The sequence below is a fragment of the Abrus precatorius genome, unplaced genomic scaffold (genome assembly GCF_003935025.1).
Source record: "Abrus precatorius isolate BTA unplaced genomic scaffold, Abrus_2018 Scaffold5, whole genome shotgun sequence".
NCBI lineage: Eukaryota > Viridiplantae > Streptophyta > Magnoliopsida > Fabales > Fabaceae > Abrus > Abrus precatorius.
In genome coordinates this window covers 16,836,988-16,860,465 of record NW_020874395.1, presented here as the reverse complement: position 1 = coordinate 16,860,465, position 23,478 = coordinate 16,836,988, and the positions used below count along the sequence as shown (strand labels likewise).

The 23,478-nt window shown below is 32.1% G+C and overlaps 3 protein-coding genes across 4 annotated transcripts; 2 read left to right on the top strand and 1 right to left on the bottom strand.

Annotated features, from left to right (window-relative positions):
• Positions 1–1,582: 1,582 nt before the first annotated feature.
• Positions 1,583–8,094, top strand: LOC113867123 (cycloartenol synthase-like). Its single transcript, XM_027502162.1, has 18 exons — positions 1,583–1,783; positions 1,960–2,145; positions 2,397–2,486; positions 2,701–2,895; positions 2,997–3,081; positions 3,166–3,332; positions 4,224–4,412; positions 4,833–4,946; positions 5,118–5,240; positions 5,341–5,463; positions 6,119–6,217; positions 6,535–6,591; positions 6,660–6,706; positions 6,792–6,935; positions 7,157–7,334; positions 7,417–7,497; positions 7,590–7,673; positions 7,957–8,094. The coding sequence occupies exons 1-18, from the start codon at positions 1,583–1,585 to the stop codon at positions 8,092–8,094; spliced, it is 2,301 nt and encodes a 766-aa protein (XP_027357963.1).
• Positions 8,095–8,182: 88 nt separating this feature from the next.
• Positions 8,183–17,580, bottom strand: LOC113867037 (WD repeat-containing protein 36). 2 transcript variants are annotated; one of them, XM_027501965.1, is made up of 18 exons: positions 17,310–17,580; positions 17,140–17,167; positions 16,965–17,065; positions 16,684–16,887; positions 16,363–16,606; positions 15,595–15,770; positions 15,085–15,167; positions 14,409–14,481; positions 13,769–13,834; positions 12,185–12,227; positions 11,383–11,522; positions 10,916–11,128; positions 10,703–10,787; positions 10,240–10,534; positions 9,478–9,736; positions 9,120–9,339; positions 8,779–8,993; positions 8,183–8,674 (listed from the first exon to the last, which is right to left on the bottom strand). In XM_027501965.1, exons 1-18 carry the CDS (start codon positions 17,433–17,435, stop codon positions 8,525–8,527), a joined length of 2,721 nt encoding a protein of 906 aa, XP_027357766.1. In that variant the 5' UTR covers positions 17,436–17,580; the 3' UTR covers positions 8,183–8,524. The 2 variants fall into 2 exon arrangements, with proteins under 2 accessions (XP_027357766.1, XP_027357767.1); XM_027501966.1 differs by having other exon boundaries at positions 8,195–8,674; positions 16,976–17,065; positions 17,310–17,420.
• Positions 17,581–19,432: 1,852 nt separating this feature from the next.
• Positions 19,433–23,015, top strand: LOC113867841 (protein APEM9). Its single transcript, XM_027503338.1, has 6 exons — positions 19,433–19,628; positions 19,717–19,875; positions 19,957–20,034; positions 20,324–20,606; positions 21,745–22,100; positions 22,586–23,015. Exons 1-6 carry the CDS (start codon positions 19,564–19,566, stop codon positions 22,713–22,715), a joined length of 1,071 nt encoding a protein of 356 aa, XP_027359139.1. The 5' UTR covers positions 19,433–19,563; the 3' UTR covers positions 22,716–23,015.
• The last annotated feature ends 463 nt before the right edge of the window (positions 23,016–23,478 follow it).

The window sequence follows — 23,478 nt, the reverse complement described above, 5'->3', positions numbered from 1 at the left end:
ACTTAAAAATATATAAAAGATATATAGAACATAATAGTGTATTATTAAGTGTTCCGTAACCTATTCAAACCTATGTATGACTTATTCTTAGCAGTTACAGGAAACCGATTTTACTATCCATAATTATTGTATTATTAAATTAAGCAATAATATTGGAACGCTATTGAGTTGGCGTTTTTTGTTATGAAGATTCGTTGGGCCTAGTAGTTTTGTCCTTTTTTCTGTTTCTATTTCTTTTTCATTTGTTTCCCATGTATAAAAAAAATAGATTATGCATCACAAGATAACACAGGAAACATTCGCGATGACACAGTATTTTTCTCCTACAACAATAATGAAGATAAATTACTGATTATAGTATAATAGGAAATTCAAATATCCATATGCTCATTTGAGTTGTAGAGATTAAGGGACTATTTATCAACAATAATTTATAATTCTTCTTATAAGTTATTTTTTAACTTATTTCAATAGACTTATGTATAACTTATTAAAATAAAGTATTTTTAACTTATTTTAATAAAATTTATTGTTAACTTTATGATAAAGGTTATTTTTTGAGAAAAATTATTAAATAAGTGTTTATTTAAATTATGTATTCAAACACATTTGTTATATACATATATATATTTTTCCCCCAATTATCAGCACACTAAATTTTAGGTGAATGACCCAATTCTACAACTCGCCAAAGGGGGTTCCAGAGAATTAGATTATGAAATTAAAGTAGGGGGAGTCTGAAGAATAGCCAGAAAGTTAGAAAAATAAAAAATAAAAACTAAGAGACAACACAGTGGCAGAGAAGAAACAAAATGTGAATTGCGTGGGTTATAAACGATAGCTAGAGGGGGTATGGGAATGACCACGACGTTAAATTTTAAAAGCACACTTAAATTTTCATTCAACTAGAGTACTATGGTGAAATTATTTTAATATTAATAACACTGGTTTTATTTAAATCAACTAGTATTAAGTGAATTATTAAGTATATAGTTAATTATTTATTTAGAGAGGAGATGAGTTTTGTCGTATATATTTACTTATAAGTTTAAGATAATATAAATTGTTACTTATTGTTGCTCATATAAAAATTATAAGTACAACAAATAAAATATTTATACAAATTATGAATTAAAAAAAAACAGTAATCAAGTTTTAAAAAAACCAAATAATTCAACAAAATGTTTAAATTTCTATATTTGTTTAGCTCCTTTTTTCTTCGAAAAAAAATAAAGATAATATATTTATTAAATAAATATTTTCCTTTTAACTCTTTAATGTCAACTTGATGCATTATATTCGTTTCCTACTTGTTTTGTTTATAAAAGGTCCAACTCCCACCTCAAATTACAAGCACACCTTCAGGTGGATCCCATAATTGAGAAGGTATGTCTTAGTGTGTTCATTGAATTTTGTGATTAGTTCAATTCACATTGTGTCTTACAATCCCCTAAGATGTCTTGACGATGTATTCGAAATTTTATTAATCAACTGTGAAGTTAGAGCAACTATCTGCTTAATATTTGGCATGCATGCGTTGGTTCTCAACGGCTAATTGTTAGAAAATCAAAAACGAGAGAAGATGTGGAAGCTGAAACTTTCAGAGAGCAAAGAGGAGGAGTGGGTAAACAGCGTCAATAATCATATTGGAAGACAGTTCTGGGAATTTGATCCACAACTTGGAACCAAAGAAGAGCGAGACCAAGTGGAACAAGTTCGTAATCAATTTAACGAGAACCGCTTCAAATCTAAGCACAGTTCTGATCTCTTAATGAGACTCCAGGTGCAAGCTACTGTTTATAAATTTTAATTATTTTGTTGTTCATCTTAACACCAAATAACAAAGAGAATCGTTACAGTTTTGTTTTTTCCTATGTCTTTTATGTTGTTCTTATACGTAACTGCTGACACAATAAAATAATAGGGTTACTGTTCTGCTTAATATTTTACCTTTCGCAGTTTGAGAGGGAAAAAGGCTTAAAGGTGAAACCAAGAAAAGTGAACATTCAAAACGGAGAAGATATTACTGAGGAAATTGTGGGAACCACACTGAAGAGAGCTTTGAGAGCTTACTCAACACTGCAAGCTGATGATGGTTTCTGGCCCGGTGACTATGGCGGCCCTTTGTTTCTTCTACCTGGTTTGGTAACCATTCATATCTCTCTCTGTTTCCTTCACAAAACGAATCAATTCTCCTCTTACGCTGTAATTTTACGTATCAAATTGAATGTCTATGTTTTATGTTGTTATCGGAATCAATAAAAATAAATAAATGCAATTTTTTTTATTATTAGAGACAAATGTTAACTCATTTCAGTAACTGTAGGCACACAATTCAGATAATTAACTCCTCTCAGTAAAATTACAGTATGAATAATAGCTATACTAATGCATAGGTGATTGGATTATCGGTGACTGAGGCCCTTAATGGAGTCTTGACACCGCAACATCAAAGCGAGATGCGGCGCTATCTGTTCAATCATCAGGTATATGTACAATTATATAATTGCTTAATTACTTGACAGTGATATTCTTAATTATATTTTAAGAAAATTTGTTATCAACAGATCACTTAAAAAATGGATTATATTTGGGGCAACATCGCGTGACTAAAAAAACATTGGTTAACGAGGAAGGACAAATCAATATTAAAAAATGAATAATCACGAGTTATTGTTTTAATAACTTAAGCTGTAACAGAACGAAGATGGAGGGTGGGGATTGCACATAGAAGGGCCAAGCACAATGTTTAGCACTGCTCTAAGCTATGTCACCTTGCGATTGCTTGGAGAAGACATCGACGGTGGAGATGGCGCCATGCACAAAGCAAGGAGATGGATTCTCGATCGTGGAGGAGTCACTTTTATTCCTTCCTGGGGGAAAGTCTGGCTTGCAGTTACGTACTTTTTAATATTTTTGATAAAATAAAATAAACATAAATTTTATTTAATAATTAGAGATAGTGAAATTAAGATAATTGGAGTATATACATACAGGTGCTTGGCGTATACGAATGGAGCGGTATCAAGCCAATTCCGCCAGAGATATGGCTGCTTCCCTACATTGTTCCTTTGCACCCAGGTAAGCTAAGCTTCTCATCGTTTTCTTTTCAACTCTAAGAAATTAAGAAAGGTAAGTATAAAAATGGCATGATCCTGCTCGCAGGAAGGATGTGGTGTCACACACGACTGGTGTATCTACCGATGTCGTTTTTATATGGTAGAAGATTCGTGGGTCCTATCAACGCCATTGTTTTATCCCTCAGACGAGAACTCTACACCCTTCCCTATCATATCCTTGACTGGAACCAGGCTACAAACCTTTGTGCCAAGGTAGTCTCTGTCTGTCTCTCAGTAATTTTCCTTTTTAATTCTATTCTTCATCATTTTTTTATTTTTTTTTATTCGAATTTTTAGAGGGTTTGCATTGGAAGTGAACTATAAAATGATTTTGAAAGTGTAAAATAGAAAAAATGAACAACTTTCAAATAAATTTATAAGATTAGATATTAGAGTCTGCATTTTTTTTTTGGTTGGTTGTTTTTTAATAAAAGATAATTTAATCAATTTATAAGTTAAAAAGTATGAGTAAAAAACAGAAATTAGAAGTTTTAAATAGAATAAAATAAATTAAAATTAAATATGTATGATTTTAAAATTAAAAGAAGTTAATTAATTAAAAAAATTGAAGAATAAAATATATAATTAAATCTTTATGCACGTATATACATGCGTAAATACAGTTTTTTTTCTGTTATAGCATAACTGGACGTCATATTCTTTTATTTTTACTTTTTAAATAAAAATACAGAAAACGATAAAAAGTTATATAAAATTTCTTTAAATAAAATTATTTTTGTTTAAACAAAAATAAAACTAAACGTTTAGTTATGTGACAATTAAAAAAAAATACCTCAAAATATATATTCTGTGTATAAATATTCAATTTAACTACCATACTATCACGTCATTTTCCTCTCTAATATTAATATCATTTGACAACAGAATACTTAGTTAATGTTAGCAAAATTGTCATTTTGTGCATTTTGTATTTATACAAAGTTATCTTGAGTGAATTTTGATAAGAAAGGGAGTTATTCAAAGTAAACACAAAATATAAAAGAAAGAAACATAATTGAGTCAAATAAAACAACTAGTAATCTTATTATAAAGGAAATATATATGGGCTAATTATACTGTGTAATTGTTTACTAATTATTGCAGGAAGATTTGTACCATCCATGTCCAATGATCCAGGATCTTTTATGGGGTTTTCTTCACAGTATAGGTGAAACTCTTCTTCTGCACTGGCCCTGCTCCAAGCTTAGGCGGAAAGCACTCCATCATGTAATGCAGCATATACACTACGAGGATGAAAACACAAACTACATCTGCATTGGTCCCCTTCAAAAGGTAATGGTCTCAGCATTTCCATACTACTACTTTAAAATCATCTTAATTGTCATCGGCTTTTAAAGCTCATATTGTTAAGATAATACAAAAGTAATTGAAACTTAAAATCATACTCAATAAAAAAATACATCCGCACTATAATGATTCTTAAAGAATTGGACTTGAGTTCTCTAAAATAAGATGTGTAAAGTGAATATTTATTTATCTTAGATTTTTAGTTATGCTTAAAAATACTTCTTAAGTTCAAATCAATGGCGGCATCTTGTCACTTTAAAGGAGTTAAATCCTTAAAAATTTACCAACAAGCATCCTTCTATTAATCTTCAAACTTAATTACTAGATTAAAGTTTTGAATGGTTTTTATATTTCGTACTAGTAATTTGAATGAAGACAACCAAACTGACAAGTCCTCTAAACCAGGTATTGAACATGCTTTGTTGTTGGTTGGAGAACCCCAATTCTCAGGCATATAAGCGTCACGTTTCAAGAATCAAAGACTATCTCTGGGTGGCTGAGGATGGAATGAAAATGCAGGTTCTACATCAATTATATATATTGTTTTCCAGCAGCATTGTATTAAGTTTTAATAGGAAAAATAAATTATATGTGCCTACAGAAGATGACAAATGCATATACATCAAACTTCAATTTAGATTTGTGATTAAATATTGCCTGAAAATTCTAAAGATGGTAGATCAATGTCAGGGATACAATGGTTCTCAATTTTGGGATGTCGCTTTTTCTGTTCAAGCAATATTGGCTACCAATATGGAGGATGAATACGGTTCAATGCTTAAGAAAGCAAACAATTTCATAAAATGCTCGCAGGTATTGTATATTGCTTGAAACTTAATCAAAAATGTTAGAAGGAACTAAGAATATGAAATTCTGATTATAATTAATAAATACATGGGGCTTGGCTTTGAAGATTCCAGCAAACAGCTCTGGTAATCCTAGTGACTGGTATCGCCACATTTCTAGAGGTGGTTTTCCTTTCTCAACTACAGACAATGGTTGGCCTGTGTCAGATTGCACTGCAGAAGGCTTGAAGGTGATGAATGGATTCCCATTAATTTCAATAAAATTTCAATTTGTCCAAGATTAGTGTTAGTTCAACTATGAAACAAAAATATCCCTTGCCCAAAAAAATAGCTTTTGTGTTGGGACTTCACCCCTATTTCAAGCATTCTTTTGTAGCAGAAATTGGGATGAATTATGTGCATTGGAAACGTATGCAAGTTCTCCCATGATACTAGTATAAAAGAAAGGGTCTCATACACCAGTGTCGCAAGGGCACAGGTTAAAGAATCACAAAATAGAAAATTTTTATTGGAGCTCATGTTCAGAATGCATTAGAAGTCACAGTGACATTGTATTTATGATATTTTTAAAAAAATTCTATTTTTAATCTCTTAACCAGTCTTAAAGACACCTGTTAATGTTTTCATGAAAAAAAATCGTACATTTGACCATTTTGATTGAAGTTCAAGGCGACCTATAATTTTGGAAAGCAAATAAGGAAATGAAGTTCTTTTGGCTGGTTAAAGTTTTTCATTTGAAGCTTATATAAATAATGATGGTTATTTATATGCTCAAATAAAATTTAGATAAAGGTTGAACATACTCAAAGCTAAGCTGCTAAAGTCTTAAATCATTTTGTTATACGAAATCAATGGTCTTGTTTAACCAGTTCATGTTCCTTTCAGGCAGCCATTCTGTTATCAAACTTACCATTTGAGACTGTTGGGAAAGCAGTGGAAAAAGAACAGTTATATGATGCAGTTAATTTGATTTTATCAATGCAGGTACCCACTGTTCATAACCACCAGATTTGTAACAAATTCAAAGTAATGAGATGCTTTAATAGGACTGAAGAAGACTAAGATATCAAACTTACCAGAGAGGCTGTACAAAGTGGAATTCATTCAAATGCTTCTATTGCTTAGACATTTTCATGCATAAGCAGTAAATGTCAATTTTTCTCTTTTCAACTTAAACAGAAGTAAAAAGAAAAGGATGAAATCTTTAGCATTTAGTGATTTCATTGAGTACTGGTTAACGAGAAAAGTGATTCTATTTAGAACTTTAGCATCATCATCAGTTTGATCTTCTATTATTGCAGAATAGAAATGGTGGATTTGCATCCTACGAGCTCACAAGATCTTATGCATGGCTAGAGGTAAAGCTTACTTCCTCTAAATTGACAATAGTAAATTCAAAATTTTTAACACTCTTTGTTTTTGTCAGAAAATAAATCCAGCTGAAACATTTGACGATATCATGATCGATTATCAGTACGTGTGGCATGTTTTCTTGTAACTTCGAGAGTATTGTCGTTTGGAATTTTGATAAGTAAATGAGTCAATAACTTTATTGTAGGTACGTAGAATGCACATCAGCGACGATTCAAGGTCTTGTCTCGTTCACGAAACGATATCCCGAGCACAGAAGGAAGGAAATAGAAACTTGTATTGCTAAGGCATCAAACTATATTGAAAGCATACAGTTAACTGATGGCTCATGGTTTGTTCCACTTGTTCACAAAACTCACTTCTTCTAAATTCTAATACATGCAAACTAATTCAAGAATGGGGAAGGATTTTGCCAATTTAAATTTTAAGTAGAAAACATAAAAGAGAGTTTTACTAATTTGTGCGTGGGATAAATTCAAAGGGTCAACAAATTTAATTGCGAATTGACCATAAAATGATGTTTTATAATGATAAACATTTGTAACTAACTAGGTATGGGTCATGGGGAATATGCTATACCTACGGAACATGGTTTGGAATAAAGGGACTCATAGCTGCAGGTAAGAGGTACCAAGATAGCCACAGCATTAGAAGAGCATGTGAATTTTTGCTTTCTAAACAGCATCCTTGTGGTGGGTGGGGAGAGAGCTATGTCTCATGCCAACACAAGGTAACTAACATGAAGCTTAGTTCAGTCCTTTTTAGCAATAACTATACTAAATTACTAATAAATGGTACAAAACTACATGCAGGTATACACAAATCTTGATGGTAACAAGTCTCATGTAGTGAACACTGCGTGGGCTATGTTGGCACTCATTGAAACGGGGCAGGTATAACAAAGTTCATTGTGTAGAATTTAGAATAGAATCTACTCTTTTGGAATGAATCATAATGCTAAAAAGTCGTTTATTTTATGGTTTAGGCTCAAAGAGATCCAACACCGTTGCATCGTGCGGCCAAGGTGTTGATCAATTCACAAATGGAAAGTGGAGAGTTTCCACAACAGGTAACGAGTCACAACCACAGTTATGCACTATATATACTGATATTAAAATGAAAAGACAATTTGGTATGCCCTAAAATTATAAATTCTTTCAGTGTTTCATACTATTTTTATATAAAACTCATTAAAAGCTAAATCCAGGTCAACTGTCTCATGTACAACCAACTGTAAACTGTGAACTTCTAGTTTTTTTATACATATAGGCTCGTTTCTCCAACCCGGGTCAATGCCCCATACCTCTACCGTAATTGTGTGTATTTAACAAATAACTAATTATCTTTTTTAGGAAATCATGGGAGTCTTCAACAAGAATTGTGCTATCAGTTACTCTGCATATAGAAACATCTTTCCCATATGGGCCCTTGGGGAATATCGAAATCACGTACTGCTTTGTCGGAGCAAAGGGTCAAGAGCAAGTGCATAATCATGTAAAAATTAGTTTAAAGACTTATATTTTCTGCTTTTATATAGTTGTATTTAAATAATCATCTATGCTGCTGTCTGTAAAGGAGGCTAAAAAGGTGCATAGACGCTGGTAATTTCTATTGAATGAAGCACTGTTGGAATATGTAAATTGCAGTTTGGCTGATACAAAAATGTGCGTTACAAAATTGCTCTAGTATGATGAGTATACCATAATACTTTGTCCCGTTACAAGAATTCCCCGTCATGATCACCCTCAAAATCTTGATAATGAAAAAAATAGCAAATCTCATTCACCAGCTTTAAACAAATCTTCTGCCCTGGTTTTTCTGTCAATCCTAGGAAAAGAAATCTAGAACAAATTTGTATCGTTCTTCTGCCTTCGCGATCATACAGAGGATTGGCATTAGCAAGTTGAGGGTTTGTCACTCCTAAATTTGGGAATTACTAAGAAACGCAACCACACACCTCACACTCTGAAATAATTTATCTACCCTCTGCCATACCATGCACTGACTATCCAGAAGTTTCCTAGTCTTTTCTTGTAAGCATGACTGCTGCCGAATAGTCTCACCATGTATCTGGAAGATGAAGAAGCATTGTAAACATATAATCAGGGAAAAAATCACATTCATTTGAACTCAATAAACAGTCAAACCAACCAACATCGAGAGAAGTCCCTAACCTTCAAAAACAGCCTGATGACAGCTTGTAGAAACTCAAAATTATTTCTGCAGGAAAGCTCATGAATAAAATAATCAAGAAGCTGTTCAATTGATGCCAACTCAGGTCTCTTCTCTGCTTCTTGCTGCTCAACATCATCAATGATCTGAAAAATTCGAAGTTCCATATCCAGAGTTGATGGAGATAATCCTTTGATATAATCCGTGAATGATGCATCTGCAATATGAAATGTTAAATGTTAGATGATTGCAGTAAAAATTTTCACAGAAAAACTAAATTCTTATTAATTGATCACAATCAACATAGAAGATGCAAATTAAAATACAATAGTTAGATTCTCACAATTGTCTGTCTCTTTGGAACATTGAAGAAGATACAAAAAATGGGACGACGGTAGCATATCCAATTTCTTTGTTTGTTTTCCATCACCTGCTCCATCATTCTCCTTTACTGATACATTACCAGACTCGAACAATATTTCCCCAGAGAGGGATGGAACTGAAGGCAAGAAGAACGGAGCCTTTTCAGGTTTTTTGGGAGGCTCGATAGGCTTATTGCGAACCTGGAATTGAGTTCATATTTCAACAAGCAGGACAAAATAGAACTTGTTTATGAGCATAACAAAACTGAAATGAAAATGAAGAAAATGTTTCAAACAAAAGTTCATATCATGAGAAGGAAGCTGCTGAGAATTGAGGACCTTTATAATGTCTAAATTGATCAAGCTCTGCCACTGGCTCTTAGGCAGCAATGAAAGTGTAACTAATTCTGGTATTTGCTTATCTTCAGCTGTGAAATCCAGAGCATTTTTAGGTTGAGAGGCATTCACCAACTCATCAGAATGCTCAACTTTAGAATGTTCTGTCGAAGAGATAGATGGCAACTTGACACTCACAACCTCTTTTCCACTTGCATATGAATCAACATTTGAAGTACTAGAGAACATTGCCTGGTTTACCCTGAAAATTTTTCTCACTATAAAAAATGGCCTCTTATTGACGTGTTCAACTTCATTTTGCAATTAACACAACTGTTGTTCCATTCAATGTCCTTTAAGTCACACCAGTAACAGTTTTCCCATTCAGTATTTTTTGTACCTTTCAGAAATTAAACAAAACCAGTCTTTTGCTGGTTCTAAGGAAATAACATGATAGTGAAAAACCTTTATATGGATATTGTTCTGTCAGATAATCAAACATCTCCAATTATTCTAGAGAATGACCTTCACCTTCAAGAGAAATTATGCATCCTCACCTTCTAATCAATTTAGACACCCAATATCAAAAAAGTGTCTGTCAAATGCAATAAAACGTGTGTACTTTTTGACAAGATTTATATTGGTTGTGGAAGGCCTAATACAACCCTCCTCTTTTATAAGAGCTTGGGATTGACTATGGGACCATCGGTAGAGTTTGTCAGTTACAATTAACATATGGAAAAAAAATAAATTTTGTAAACTCACCATAGGTATACCCCATTTTGCTCAACATGGGTAGTTGCTAATATATCCATGTTTGGGGACAAAGATAGTGCCGTGATAGGTACATCAACTTGTATTGCATCTATCTGTCTTGCTAAGATTACATCCCAAATTCTAAGACTTTCATCCATACTACATGACAGAAGCCACTTCCCATCCTCACTGAAGCACAAATCTGTTATACGATCAGTGTGACCTTCAAATTTACGAACAAGTCTAAGAGCCACAACATCAAACAATCGTATTGTTAAATCATCTGCTACTGTAGCCAGGAGACCTGAAAGTCATTAAAACTCTACAATCACTTCAAGACCTAAGAATACGAATTATACAAAAGGAATTCTACTTCTCTCTTCATACATTATTTTAATAACCAAACAAAAGAATTAGGAACACACAAACACATAGATAATGGAAAATAAGAAGTAATAAAAATTCAGTTTACCATTATAACGATGGTAAACAATCTTAACAAGAGAACAACCAATCTCCCATCTGGATTTAAGACAACATTCTTTGAAATCCCAAACCTGCAATTAAATATATTATATACAAGGATTTCCAGTAAAATGTAGCTATGCTAACCAAAGTTTATAATGATTGCTCCTTATTAGCTTCAACCAGAGACAATTAAAGTCTTCAAACAAAAAATATGAACCTTTATATCTCCTTGGTATCCTGCACTTATCATGAGAGTATTTGTTGAGTCACACGCAACTCCAACTACTTCACCATCATGAGCACAACTTCTTGACTCTGACATGTCAATGTAAGCACCCCTGCGAATTCCAGATTGAAGGTTAAACCTTTCAATCCAACCACCTGCAGTCCCTAGAAAGGCAAAGTTGCCACAAGCACTGATGGCACAAGCCTGTTACAAGATGAAAGAAGTGATCAGCTAGAACCCACCCATGGTTTGTCAAAATGATTATTAATATTAAAACCCTAAGAGAGATATGCCTCATGTTTGTCTTATTATAATGCCACATCCAATGGTTTTTTTATTATGAAAAGAAATTCGAAGCAACAAAACTAAGGTAGTAAAATAAGCAGAAGAATTCACACATCTTTGAAAGCAATGATTGTCAGGAAACAAAAAATATTGAATGAAGCAGAATTCCTAACCTTTACAGGTGTTGGATTTTCAGGGCATGGATTCAATATATGCTCACCAAGAACAAAATTCTGGAGTCTCCACACATAAGCCTGGGCAGTATCCATATGACAAGTAACCACATTGCACCAATCACGTTCTCTAATTTCAGCTGAAGTTTACCCAAGAAAAGAATATGTGATACTTCTGAAAGCATATTATATACAAATTCTTCAGCATAGAATTCTTGAAGTGCAATAATAGAAAAATTACACACATCTGTTTGTTTAATCATGACTCAAGGTATTGGTTGGTTTTCTTTTTTTTTTTTTGGATAATTTGGCTATTGGCTTCTATTTGGTGTAAAGGAAATGGTCTTTTGAGGGGGTCGCCTTAACAGATAAGCAGCATTGATCCGTTGATGTTTTCTCTTCTTCTTTGTCATTTTATTTTTCACATTTTTTTGTTATAGACAACCCCTTATCGTCCAAATTCAGAGTAACTTTCCACTCTGTTTTAATGATTTTATTCTTTTATCAAAAGGAAAGAAGAAAACAAAAAGCAACCTTGATTCCAAAATTGTGACCAATTAATAAATCTTAACTGAACTAGGCAGCAAGCTGGAAAGTAACAAAAATATTATCATTCACTATTCACTTCTTTGTATGTATGGCTATATGGTACAATACCCATCAATCAACTATCAGCTATGCTTTTAATAAACCAAAAGAAACAATTCATATAAACATTAAGCCATTAGATGAAGTTCCACATATAAGTTTGGTCTTCAGCACAATTACACCTGAATGAACAAATACCAAAAAAAGAATTTACCGCAATCAAATGCAATCACGGGCTTCAATTTTATTTCTTCCTCCTGAGCAACACACATACACACAAAACATGAGATAAGTAGATAACTTGAATTTAGGTGTGTAAAACACAAGGTGCAAATTTAGAGTTCATACAAGAAGCAATTACTCAGAAATTCCATATAAAAAAAACAATTAATTGCATCATAATCATTGAATTGAATAAAGTCAGGTTGCAGCAGGAAAATACTGACACTCTGACAGATACTTCCAATATAATATGAATTGTTCAATGTTCACTAACCCAAAGAATACCCAAAAAACAAAAATAACTAAAGAGTACCATACACTTTTACTCCCATCCCTACCCATGTTGACATCTACCTTAAGCACACTGGAGCCATTATCACCTGGTTAAATTAACATTTACAAAGCTGACTGGGATAAACCCATTAATGATACATAGCCAGGAGCTATAGAATTTAAATAATAACTAACTACCTTTTACCAACATTCAAGTTTGAACATGGCATTCAAGAATCACAAAATACAGAACCAAACAAATACATGACTTCAAAATAATGTACCTCTAGCCAGTGCAAATATTTTAATCAAGTGCCTTTGAACCTGAACCTTTAAAAAATATGATTTTTCTCTATTCCCCAACAATTTTGTTTAAAGCAATTGAGAAAGTTAGGGTTTGGAAGAGTTATAATATTTGTGGGAAAAAGATAGAAATTAGAGAATATAGTCTGTAGGTTGAAGCACTATAAGTTACTTCTGTCTTAGACATATTTTTACTCGAAGAGTATATATAGAAAATCCAAAACTCAACAGAAAGCAAAACATAAAACTCAACCCAGCAGAGAACCTAGGCAACAAGAACTCCCCCTACACAACATAAACCCCAGCTAAGTCCTCTACAAATGGCTCAAAAAGTCTTCAAACTTTTTTCTAAGTGGACCCTCATTGCTCGACCCTCTACTGTTAATCTCTACCATGAGTCTCATATCACCAACAACACAATCAACTCCTTCACTATCATCCAAGTCTTAAAGGAAAAACTCCATTGACATCAAATAATTAAAAACATCGCGCAAAACTAGAAAAACACAAAATAATACTTAACGAACACAAAATATCAGCCAAGTCATACAGTAGGTCTGCAAGACCCACCTGTATCTTTTATGAAATATATTCACTCCTCTCAGTTGTATTCAATAAAAGATAATCAGTTAAGATAATGTACCATCCAATCATAGGAAAAACCAAAAATCACATCCAAATATAGTGCCTTGATATCCTAGGATGCTCTTGCACCAGTTTCAACCAAATCATGATTATTAAAGTGAATGGCTTCCGTGCTAGAAAAAGTTATTCATGAAAAAAGAAGCTATTCAGATCAACATCAAATCCAAAATTTGGTCTCCAAGGATCTTGTAGAAGGTTATTTCTTGCGAAACAGAAATTACTCTGTAGTGTATGCACATGCATGCACAAGTGTGTATGTGCAAGTGTACATAAACACACACACAGGAAATAGTAAAGGAGCACTGCATGCCTATGCTCAGTTAAACAAAAGTCAGAATGAGAGCTCCAGTCACACCTTCACTTTAAGTTTCTTAGCCCGTTTGGAAACATGCCGTTGAGACAGCTCCCTGCTTTGTTGATCCTATTAAAATTTCAAAAAATGCATCAAACTTCTAAAAGTGGGGAAAGCAATTGAGTATATAATCCTCAGCAAACATGCACAAAAGATTAAGCCATAAAGTATAGCCAATATGAGAGGGAAAAAATAAATAAACATGCCAACCAGCATAGAATGGGCAAGGGCTGGAGAATTAAAAATTAGTATATACATAATATCTAAATGCACATTGACATTGGATTATTGCATCCAAAGAACTAAATAACCAATTAGCCATACAAGAGAGACTAGAAAAAAGACAATTATTTTAATAGGCATTACCAAGGGACAAGCTTTGATTGCATCCTTGACTCTTATAGAGTAAATTTCCAGGATGATCTTATTAGGAAAAAAAAGTTGTGCACCCACATTGGCAGTTTCATGCATACCATTTTTCCCAACAGTATCAGTTACATAATAAAATGAAACAAAAAGCTGTTTTATCCAAATAATTAGGGACTTTTGGGGAAGGGGTGAGGGGGAGAATTCTTATAATCAGAACAAAATAAATATTTCCCTAGATTAGAGAAATATCCCCTATAAATGAATTATAACTGACCTGGACTATAGAGAAAAGGCGAAAGGCACGATCCTGACCAGCAGAAAGAATATGTCTTCCATTAGCATAAAACCTGCCACATAATTTGCAGGTGTGACTAAGTGATGGTACATGCCCAATTAAAAGTGTAAAACCACAACCATTACTTAATAAGGTCAAAATACCAAAAGTTAAAAAATGGTGAATAGCTTAGCTTAATTTAATCCTTATGATTAACATATTTCAAAATAATAAATCCTTCACAAAAATAATAAGAAATCCAGCCACAAAAAAGGAACAAAAAGAATCGCAAACAAAACTGCTACTATAAAATAGCTCTACATTTGCTCAACATGTCAATCAAGGGCACTTCACTGAAGAATCCATATGCAGAACATCATAGAGGCCAAGAAAACAATATTTCTCCAAAGCATGAATAATGATCAATGATTCAATATAGACCTTCCCTCAAAAATTAAGAATCCAATTATTACTTTCTGACCAAATTCACTGCAGTACAGAAAGAACTTATGTCCAAGAAAAGGCTGATAAATGGAAATAGAGGGCAGCAGATGATGGAATTGAAAAATTTGTATTCATGACAATTTGCATTTAGTAATTACGCAGACATTAATGTATACAAACAAAGTTGATCTAAAGTTCCTATATAAATTAACACCTGGAAAATAATTATTACTTTATGCAAAGGGGAGGAGCACTGTGCCCACATCGAAAACGCAAAAGGCGAGGATCACCATCACTTGTATCAAAAATCCACATCTGGAAAAAAAAAAAAGAAAAGAAAACCAGACATATTCTCACATAATTAGGAAGAATGAGTAAGTAGAAAAATCTGCAAGACAAATCCATACCAATTAAAATCAGACTGGTAGCCAACAACCATAATTACTCCAGATAGAATACTAACAAAGCTTAGGTCACTATAGTCACTATTAATTTATACTGTTAAATTAAAAAGCCATTGTCATTAAGGAAAATCATGTTATATTGCTAGCAATTGGCATGATAATGCAGACATCCAAACTTACCAGTTATGTTTCAAATATCTTTGATACACAACTTTTTTTATATACAAATTTTGAAGGACAACCATCTATAGTTACACTCAAAAGAATACTACCAACATGTAAGGTTTTGTCAAGAAATTTAACTGCATGTGAGCATCTTCTTTAAAATTGACTCTTACTTTTATAGAGTTGTCTGCTGATGCACTCATTAGCACTGGTTCATTAGCAAAAAAATGTAGGGACGTGATTGCACTATCATGAGCCTCTCTTACAACTGACTGGAGCCTTTGTTTTTCCAGATTCCATATGCTTATAACACCAGATGAACCTCCGGAAGCTAGAAGGGGCTGGCCATCTAAAACAGGTAAAGAAAATAAACCAGTAAAAATAAGAACATACCACTAAGTTGACAAAATATAATATATTCTTATTGGAAGAAGACAAAAGATCAGTTTCCTCGGCAAGGAATAGACACTCATTAAAGAAATATACTTCATAAGGCAAAGAATTCAGTTGATTAATACCGCAACCATTTTATAGAACATCAAACTGTGCATATTCAGTTTAAAGGGGGTCATAAGAATTCTAATATTATGACTGGAAAAATTGTCAATTCCTCAAAGATCACAACAGAAGCACAATTAATTTGACTTGGAGGCTTCAAAAAACAATATGTATGAACAGTCATAAATTAAATAGGTACCTTATTCAATTTTGCAGCCAGTTAGCAAGGAGCAACAAAATTTACTAAATGACTTCATTACGAGTCAATGGTGGAAATCTTAAAACTTATTAATTTTTTCATTTAAAAAAAGAAAAAAGAAAATACCAAACATGTGTTTCTCAAGACAGAAAAAAACCAGACAACTTACTTCACAGTAGTAACAGGATTGCAGCAACTGCAATGCATTAATAATGAACTTGAATAACAAGCTTACTGCTCTTACCAGTGCTGAAAGATAAGGAAGTCACAGAACCACGCGTAGAATGTGTAAATGTAACCAACTCTTCATCATAACGAATATTGTGAACATGAAGCCTTCCATCTGCACAGCCAACAGCAACAACATCTAGGGCAGGGGATGAAACACAACAGGAGATAGGCGAATTCCATCCCTTAAACTCAAAAATTTTTTTCTTCGTGCTAATGTTCCAAAGCTGCAAAGGACCTTGCTCACTTCCAATAAGAACCTGCACACGTGCTTCTCAGTCATAAAGGAACTCGTACAATTTCTACAAATCTTCTGAATGGAGAAAGATATGTTTACCTTATTTAGGTAAGTATCCGGATGCATTATACAGCTGGGGCTAAATTTCTCATCCAGTGTAATATGCCCAAATGGAACAAGGTTCTGATCAATTCCCTTAAATGCCCACAAGAACATGTTCCCGCGAGTATCAACACTGACTATATGTTCTCCAAACAACAGGAGCAATTTAACCTTAGCATTATGGCTGCTCCAAGTTGCAACCTGAAAAGGTAACGAATGTTAAAATCCCTAAACGCTCCTAAAGAACAAAACAGCCAGATCAGAACTATGTAGAGAACCTGATGGGCACGCTTGAAAACTGCAATGTTGTTTCCATATGCAGCAAAAGTGTATTCCCGGTAAGAAGCTAGAGCAGTAATCTTCTTTGGCATTTGAGGACCTTCATGGATAGTTACAAATTTTAATAGAACCAAAAATTTAAGTAAAAAAAAACAGGAAAAATGAGAATCTTACCAACGAGAACCAAATTGAGCTTTGCACACTGCAGAGAGCAAATCCCTCGTCAACGGTGAAGTTGATTGAATGTTAAATAACCAAAAGGATAGTAGCAATAGTAATAATCATATGTTCGATTTCAAAAACCAAAAAGAAAAGAAGGGATGTGCGTGAGGTTAAGAGATTACGTTATAAATCTGAAAAGCTTTTCCAACGCTGACAGTGACGAAAGTTTCAGTGCCAAGTCTCTGAACAGAGAAGGGGACGGTGCTTGTGACGCATCCAATTGCTCTGTAAGGTTCAAATATACCCATTTGTTCCTTATCCCTCTGCTTCTTTTCTGTTCTATTCTACGAAGATGAAGACTTAAGCCTAACCCAACAATACTCTCACGGCCAGCTCTGCCTTCACTTCTCCCTCTTCGAGGTTTTGGCGTTAGGGTTTTAAGTTATCTAAGTCAAATGAAAACCAACACGCACCGTTTCTTATATTGGGATTTTGTAATGCATCGCTTGTATGTTTTAATTTTAATTATTTATATTATAATTTAAATTTATTTTTACACTCTCTTATAAAAAAGTCTTTTCATTTCACATATGGAGAAATATTTAATCATTGATTTGAGATTCATAAATTTTTTTAAAATATATTGTAGAATATATTTAAAATAGTGACAAGCTTTGAAAAAAAAAAGTAAAATAGATTATAACTTTGAGATTTAAAAAAATAAATAAAGGTGCACATTTTAAAACTATTTATTTTACTGTTTAAATAAAAATATTTTTTACAAATTCACTTTTAAAATATTAATTTTATAAATAATAACATCATAAATATATTACAAGTTAGTAAAATAAATTTAGTTATCAAATACTTTCTTTCATTTTATAAATTTATAAAATAATTAGTGTAAGGATAATAATAGTAGTAATACCTGTACTAGAAATAATAATAGGATTTTAATTTGTTTATGTTATTAAATAATATGATATAATCAGGTTAAAAAATATTTTTTTTTAATAAATAAAGACCTATACTATGTTATGTTTGATTGTAAAATTCATTAATTAAATAAAAAAATTATCTTTCTCTTTAACATAATTATATCACATATTATATAAAATAAAATAATTCAAGTATGTTTCTCTATTAATGTAATATTAATAAAAATATTAACAATAATAGTATTAATTATCATTTTACTCAGAAAAATAGTATTACACCCATAAAAATAATCATATTCATCATTAATTTTAGACCTTATTATAATAATAATAATAATAATAAATACAAAAATTATAATTATTATTACTATTAATATTATAATAATTATTATTAAATTTATCATTATTCTTATTATAATACTAATAAATATATCTATACATTACACAAGTTTTTAATTAAAATAAAAGTAAATTAATTTTTTAAATATAAAATAAATTTAAATAATTATTTATTAAATTAATAATAATAGAATTAATAAAATTAAGATAATATTTTAAAATTATAAAAGTAATAAATTAATTTAATAATAAAATTAATAATATATTGCATCTTAAAAATGCTTACAAATAAATAAATAAAATTTTAATTTTTTTAATATATATTATTATTTTAAAATAAATTATAATACATAAATATCATACAGTAATTATTATAATAAATTATATATATTATTTAAACTTTTTTTATTAATTTAAACATTTATTAAATTTTTATATTTAATTTAACATTTTATAAATTATTCGCCACTATTTTAACCAAATTATAATAGTATTAATATATTTTTAAAATGAAAAATACCATGACATGTATAGAAATGAAAATATAGAATTTTGACACAGAAAAAATAAAATAAAAGACAAGTATATGAATTAAAATAAAACTAGTGTAAGAAATAAAGACTAAATTTAATTTTATTTGAAGTTTGATAAATAAGAGGAACTAATCTGTCACTGGTTATTTATATAAAGATTAAAAATTAAGATTTTTTTTTAAATTAAAATTAAAAATATTAAATATTAAAACTAAAATTATAATTAAACTTTAATATTTTTAAATATTAATATTCTTATATCATATAATAATTGTACGTATAAAATATGTTTGTATCAAATTTATAATATAAAAAAATAGTAAAAAATAACTGAAAAATCTTAAAATATAAAATTTAAAATCAAATATTAAAAGGAATTAACTAATTTAAAAATCATTTAAAATATTAAAATTAACAATAAAATGTTTTAATAAACAATTATTGAATGATATACCTGCAAAATATATAATGATTAGTTAATTAAACCCATTCCTCATTGTTTTTTGGGAATGAAACGTGAATGGACATGATTGATAATTTGGGTTTCACGGTGTGGACGCAAGCGAGATGAAGATTGCAGGATTTGAGTGCTGAGTACAGTATTGATTGTTGGTTCAACGGAGACGATGGAAATTAGGACTGAGTCGGACTCGGACGCCGCCATGTGGAAAGAAATTGAGGTTTCAGAGAGGTAACTGAATTTGAGAACAAGAAATGAATCGGTGAGTCGTTTATTATTACTATTAGGGTACAAATACTTAAGTTACGATGCGTTGCAGCTACCTCGTTTGCTCCATGTACGAAGAAGCGGCATCATTAGCTTCCTCTATTTTGGAACGCTTGCGTGATGCTGAAGCTGATGCTGAGACTGATGATACTCAAGATATGTTGGAATTAACCGCTATGGTGCTGCTTCAGGCATTCAACCAACTTGGCAGGTCTTTTCTATCACTCCCATGCCCATTCCATTATTCTCATATTATTATTTAATTCTAAACTTAGTATCATCAATGCTGCAGGACCCCAGAAATTCTTAATCAACTCAGACTTCACTTCATTTCAGTAAAAGCTATTCCTGTCCGCGTTCTACTCACTGGGTGTGTATGCTTCCTTTCTTTATAACAATTTGACATCCACATTATGAGAAGTTTCGACTATTATTATCTCGTGTGATTGTTATTCTTTATGATATGAAGACTTTTTTCCTAATTCCTATGCAACTGAGATAGCTTATTCATTCATGATCATGATCCTACATTTTGTGCTTGCCTGTATGAGTCTAGGATTTGTATCCTTGCGGGTCACACTCTTTATATAATTCATATAAATGTGCCTTCAAACATGGTACTGAAAATTGACAATTTATTATTTTCTCTTTTGGTTCAGAGCTTGTTTACAAATAGCACAAGGTTCTGCTTTTGGCGTTCAAGAATTTCTTGAGGAGTTTCTTAATGGATGGAATCTTGAGGATGAACAATATTGTGCTGCCATTACAGAAGCAAATGTAGAGAGTGGACGTAGAGATGAAAGGCAACTTGTTCTTCGAATTGATAAATATTTAGAAGTTGTTGAGGTCTATGCTGTCACACTACTTGGTGGAGTTTTAAAAGATGTAGATCTTGCAATTTCCTGGGTTAATAATGCTTCATTGCCCGAGGAAAATCGACAAGTAAGGATGTTCTCTGCATTCAGTTTTATATAATTTATATAAATCAAGATTAAAGGTTTTGTAATTAGGCTTTGAACTACAAATGGGAAACAAAGTTATGGTGTGGTTTTGACTGATTGGAATGCACAATTTGCCAGCTTTTATGCACCATATGAATGGTGGATCAAGTGAATTTCTCTGCATGAGTATGACACATATAACTGAAATGGGTGATGCGGTTGAGTGGCAACTGAGCATTAAGTTATCATTACACGAATCCTAAAAATTGATCACAGCATACTTGCTGTGGTTTTATACCAATTTCAACAATTGGAATCAAGGATTTTATTTCCTCTTTGTTCTTTGTTGTTGTTGTTCTCTGTGCATGTGTTCATGGAAATTGGAAAGTAAATTGCACTAAGTTGATTAAAGGTTACAGAGATATTTTTTGGGCTTTGAAGTCTAAAACATAAAGCTTGGTAACAGATTTTGCTCTGGGTATGTTTACTGATTCTGATCCTATAGTTTGTTTCTCTATATAAAATTTTACTTAAATTTTGTTAGCCTCTGTCGGATATGATCTCTTCTTTACCTTACCTCCCAAAACTTGTAAGTTGTGCATGTTCATCTTGTTGTCACTGGTGAAGGGGAATCAGATTTAAGCTTTTATCTGTATGTTGGATTTATTAGTCTAAGCTGACATTTGGAGTTAACTGTCTTTTCTCTGATTCTGTTCATTTCATGATAAATTGCATATTATTTGTGTCAAATATAATTATCATAAGGATTAATATTGTGGATTTTGATTTATATGCATAAAAGGGAAAATTTATTTTCAGATTCAGAAACATTTAATCGAATATTTACAAAAGTGGACCCTTTTTTCAAAAAAAATGTAGTGTGATTATTTTGTTGTTTACAATGGTTGTTTCATTGGTATAACTTAGTCCCTCGAAGATTAACCTCTCTCTTGTAAATATGATTGCGAATGTCTGCGGCATAATAGCACACTCTCTAGTTTCTGCAACATAATGACCACTATCTGGCCCTTGACTCAAAATTACAAAAAATTATTTTCTTGTAAATATTGGCCACCTTGTCTTAGGCAGTGTGATTTCTCCATTCTTTACTAATTATTGGTATGCCACTGTATTTGTAGGGACTTCTGAGAAGGTTACACTCTATGCATTCTCTTAAAAGTACTGTTTTGTCTCAAACTTCCTTTCCACTGTCACCTACAAATAGCAATGGAGCTTATTCTTTGAAAGAAGAAAATGTTTGTGAAGGATCACCTAAAGCCTTGAAAAGTAAACATGCAGACAATAAATGGTATAGGTCCAAAGAAGCTGTTCCCACATTGTCTGAACGAATAGAAACATGTTTCTGGTGCTTCCGTGCAATCAATTTGAAGATTGGCAATGCTAAGTTTGTCATAACTAGTGGGAAGATTATGCTTGGTTGTTTGATCGTGTTCCTCTATTATGTTTTAAGAAAGAAGCAAGCCACTTTAAAAAGGTACTCTCTTATATTTATGGCTCCATAGTATAATGTATCCATAACACATCAAGTATTTGTTTTCATATCATCTCACCTTAGAAGTTACAGTCACCATTGCGTATCAAAACTATCAATAGTTTAAATTAATCTTTCTTGTTTTTACCTTTCTGGTTGCTGTTGTTATTTTTGAGTTGCGTTTACCGGGCCTCATGAAAAGCTATGGAAATATTTAATTTTAATAGGCGTCGAGGGCTTGTGGACTATCTTATATTGATGCATAGTTTGTACGTAGAAAACGGATAAGGGAATATGATAAAGTTAAACTTGGAATGGAGTGTTTTAGCTATACCTAGGACTGATGGACTGCAAGATTCAGAATGGGTAGCTTGTAAGTTGCTATTATGATGTTTGCCTTCAAACACTTGTGATTCCTGGTGTGACGAAATTTTTAGGATATTTTGCTTGAGAGGGATTTAGTTGTGCTGAACGTTTTCATGGTTTAGGATTGTAACAAGACAAGTAATCGCCGTGAAGAGGGCTTTGGTGGATTTGTGGCAGCTTGGGTTTTCGTATCAAGTAAATCCTCTGGCAGCTGTTCAACCTCTTCCTGCTGCAACACGTCAAGGTCAGTGATGCCATGATGGAAATGTTGACCGAGCATTACCTTATTCGGGAGCCTGTCACAAGGAATCCTCAGTATAGCTTTTTTCACTACCCTTGTAGTTCTAGACAGGCAATATTATTTTGTTCGAAGATGCGCTTCTTTGTGCTGATCAATAACCTTTACATGCATTTAAGTCATTTTGAAAGGTGCACGTCAATACATGTATGCTATTCTCTCTATTAGGAGTGTTTGAGATTAACATACTGCCATATTATATAAAATTGTAAAACAGCGATCTCATTTCCACAGCAGAATGCACTTCTTGTCGTGATCAGCAAGTTGTTATTGTTACAACAGAATTTTTGCTACGCATAGGAAAGCAATCAATTAATTTGACAAGTCTTATATTTTTTATTTCCTGCTTTTTTAGATAATTATAAAACTTTGTTTTCACTAAGATTTTAAAGATTTGTACACTATATAACGATTTTTATTTTTTCTAAAAGCTAGAGACATGAATTGGTAATTGAAAAGAAAAACAAAAATAAATTCATATTAATGAAAAGGTAAAAAAGTAAACTCAAATGAATACACACAGATTTAACGAAAGGAGCATGACGATTGCAATATTTTGAATAAGAAAAAATGATTAACAGTTAATGAATCAATGGAATCAGCTGATAAATGTATCTTGTTGGCGGTAGCAGAGAGTGAGATATGTTGCTGAGATTAAACTAAGAGTTAAGAGAAGAGCTTAACCGAGGTGGTAGACAATATGAATGGAATGAAGTG

Coding starts and splice junctions, on each gene's coding strand:
- LOC113867123 (XM_027502162.1), top strand. CDS start 1,583: ATGTGGAAGCTGAAACTTTCAGAGAGCAAAGAGGAGGAGTGGGTAAAC. Junction 2,487..2,700: donor GCTATCTGTTCAATCATCAG/GTATATGTACAA, acceptor AAGCTGTAACAG/AACGAAGATGGAGGGTGGGG. Junction 3,333..4,223: donor CTACAAACCTTTGTGCCAAG/GTAGTCTCTGTC, acceptor TAATTATTGCAG/GAAGATTTGTACCATCCATG.
- LOC113867037 (XM_027501965.1), bottom strand. CDS start 17,435: ATGGGTATATTTGAACCTTACAGAGCAATTGGATGCGTCACAAGCACC. Junction 17,066..17,139: donor GCTCAATTTGGTTCTCGTTG/GTAAGATTCTCA, acceptor CTATCCATGAAG/GTCCTCAAATGCCAAAGAAG. Junction 14,482..15,084: donor GCTCCTCCCCTTTGCATAAA/GTAATAATTATT, acceptor ATTATGTGGCAG/GTTTTATGCTAATGGAAGAC.
- LOC113867841 (XM_027503338.1), top strand. CDS start 19,564: ATGGAAATTAGGACTGAGTCGGACTCGGACGCCGCCATGTGGAAAGAA. Junction 19,629..19,716: donor GAAATTGAGGTTTCAGAGAG/GTAACTGAATTT, acceptor GATGCGTTGCAG/CTACCTCGTTTGCTCCATGT. Junction 22,101..22,585: donor AAGCAAGCCACTTTAAAAAG/GTACTCTCTTAT, acceptor TTCATGGTTTAG/GATTGTAACAAGACAAGTAA.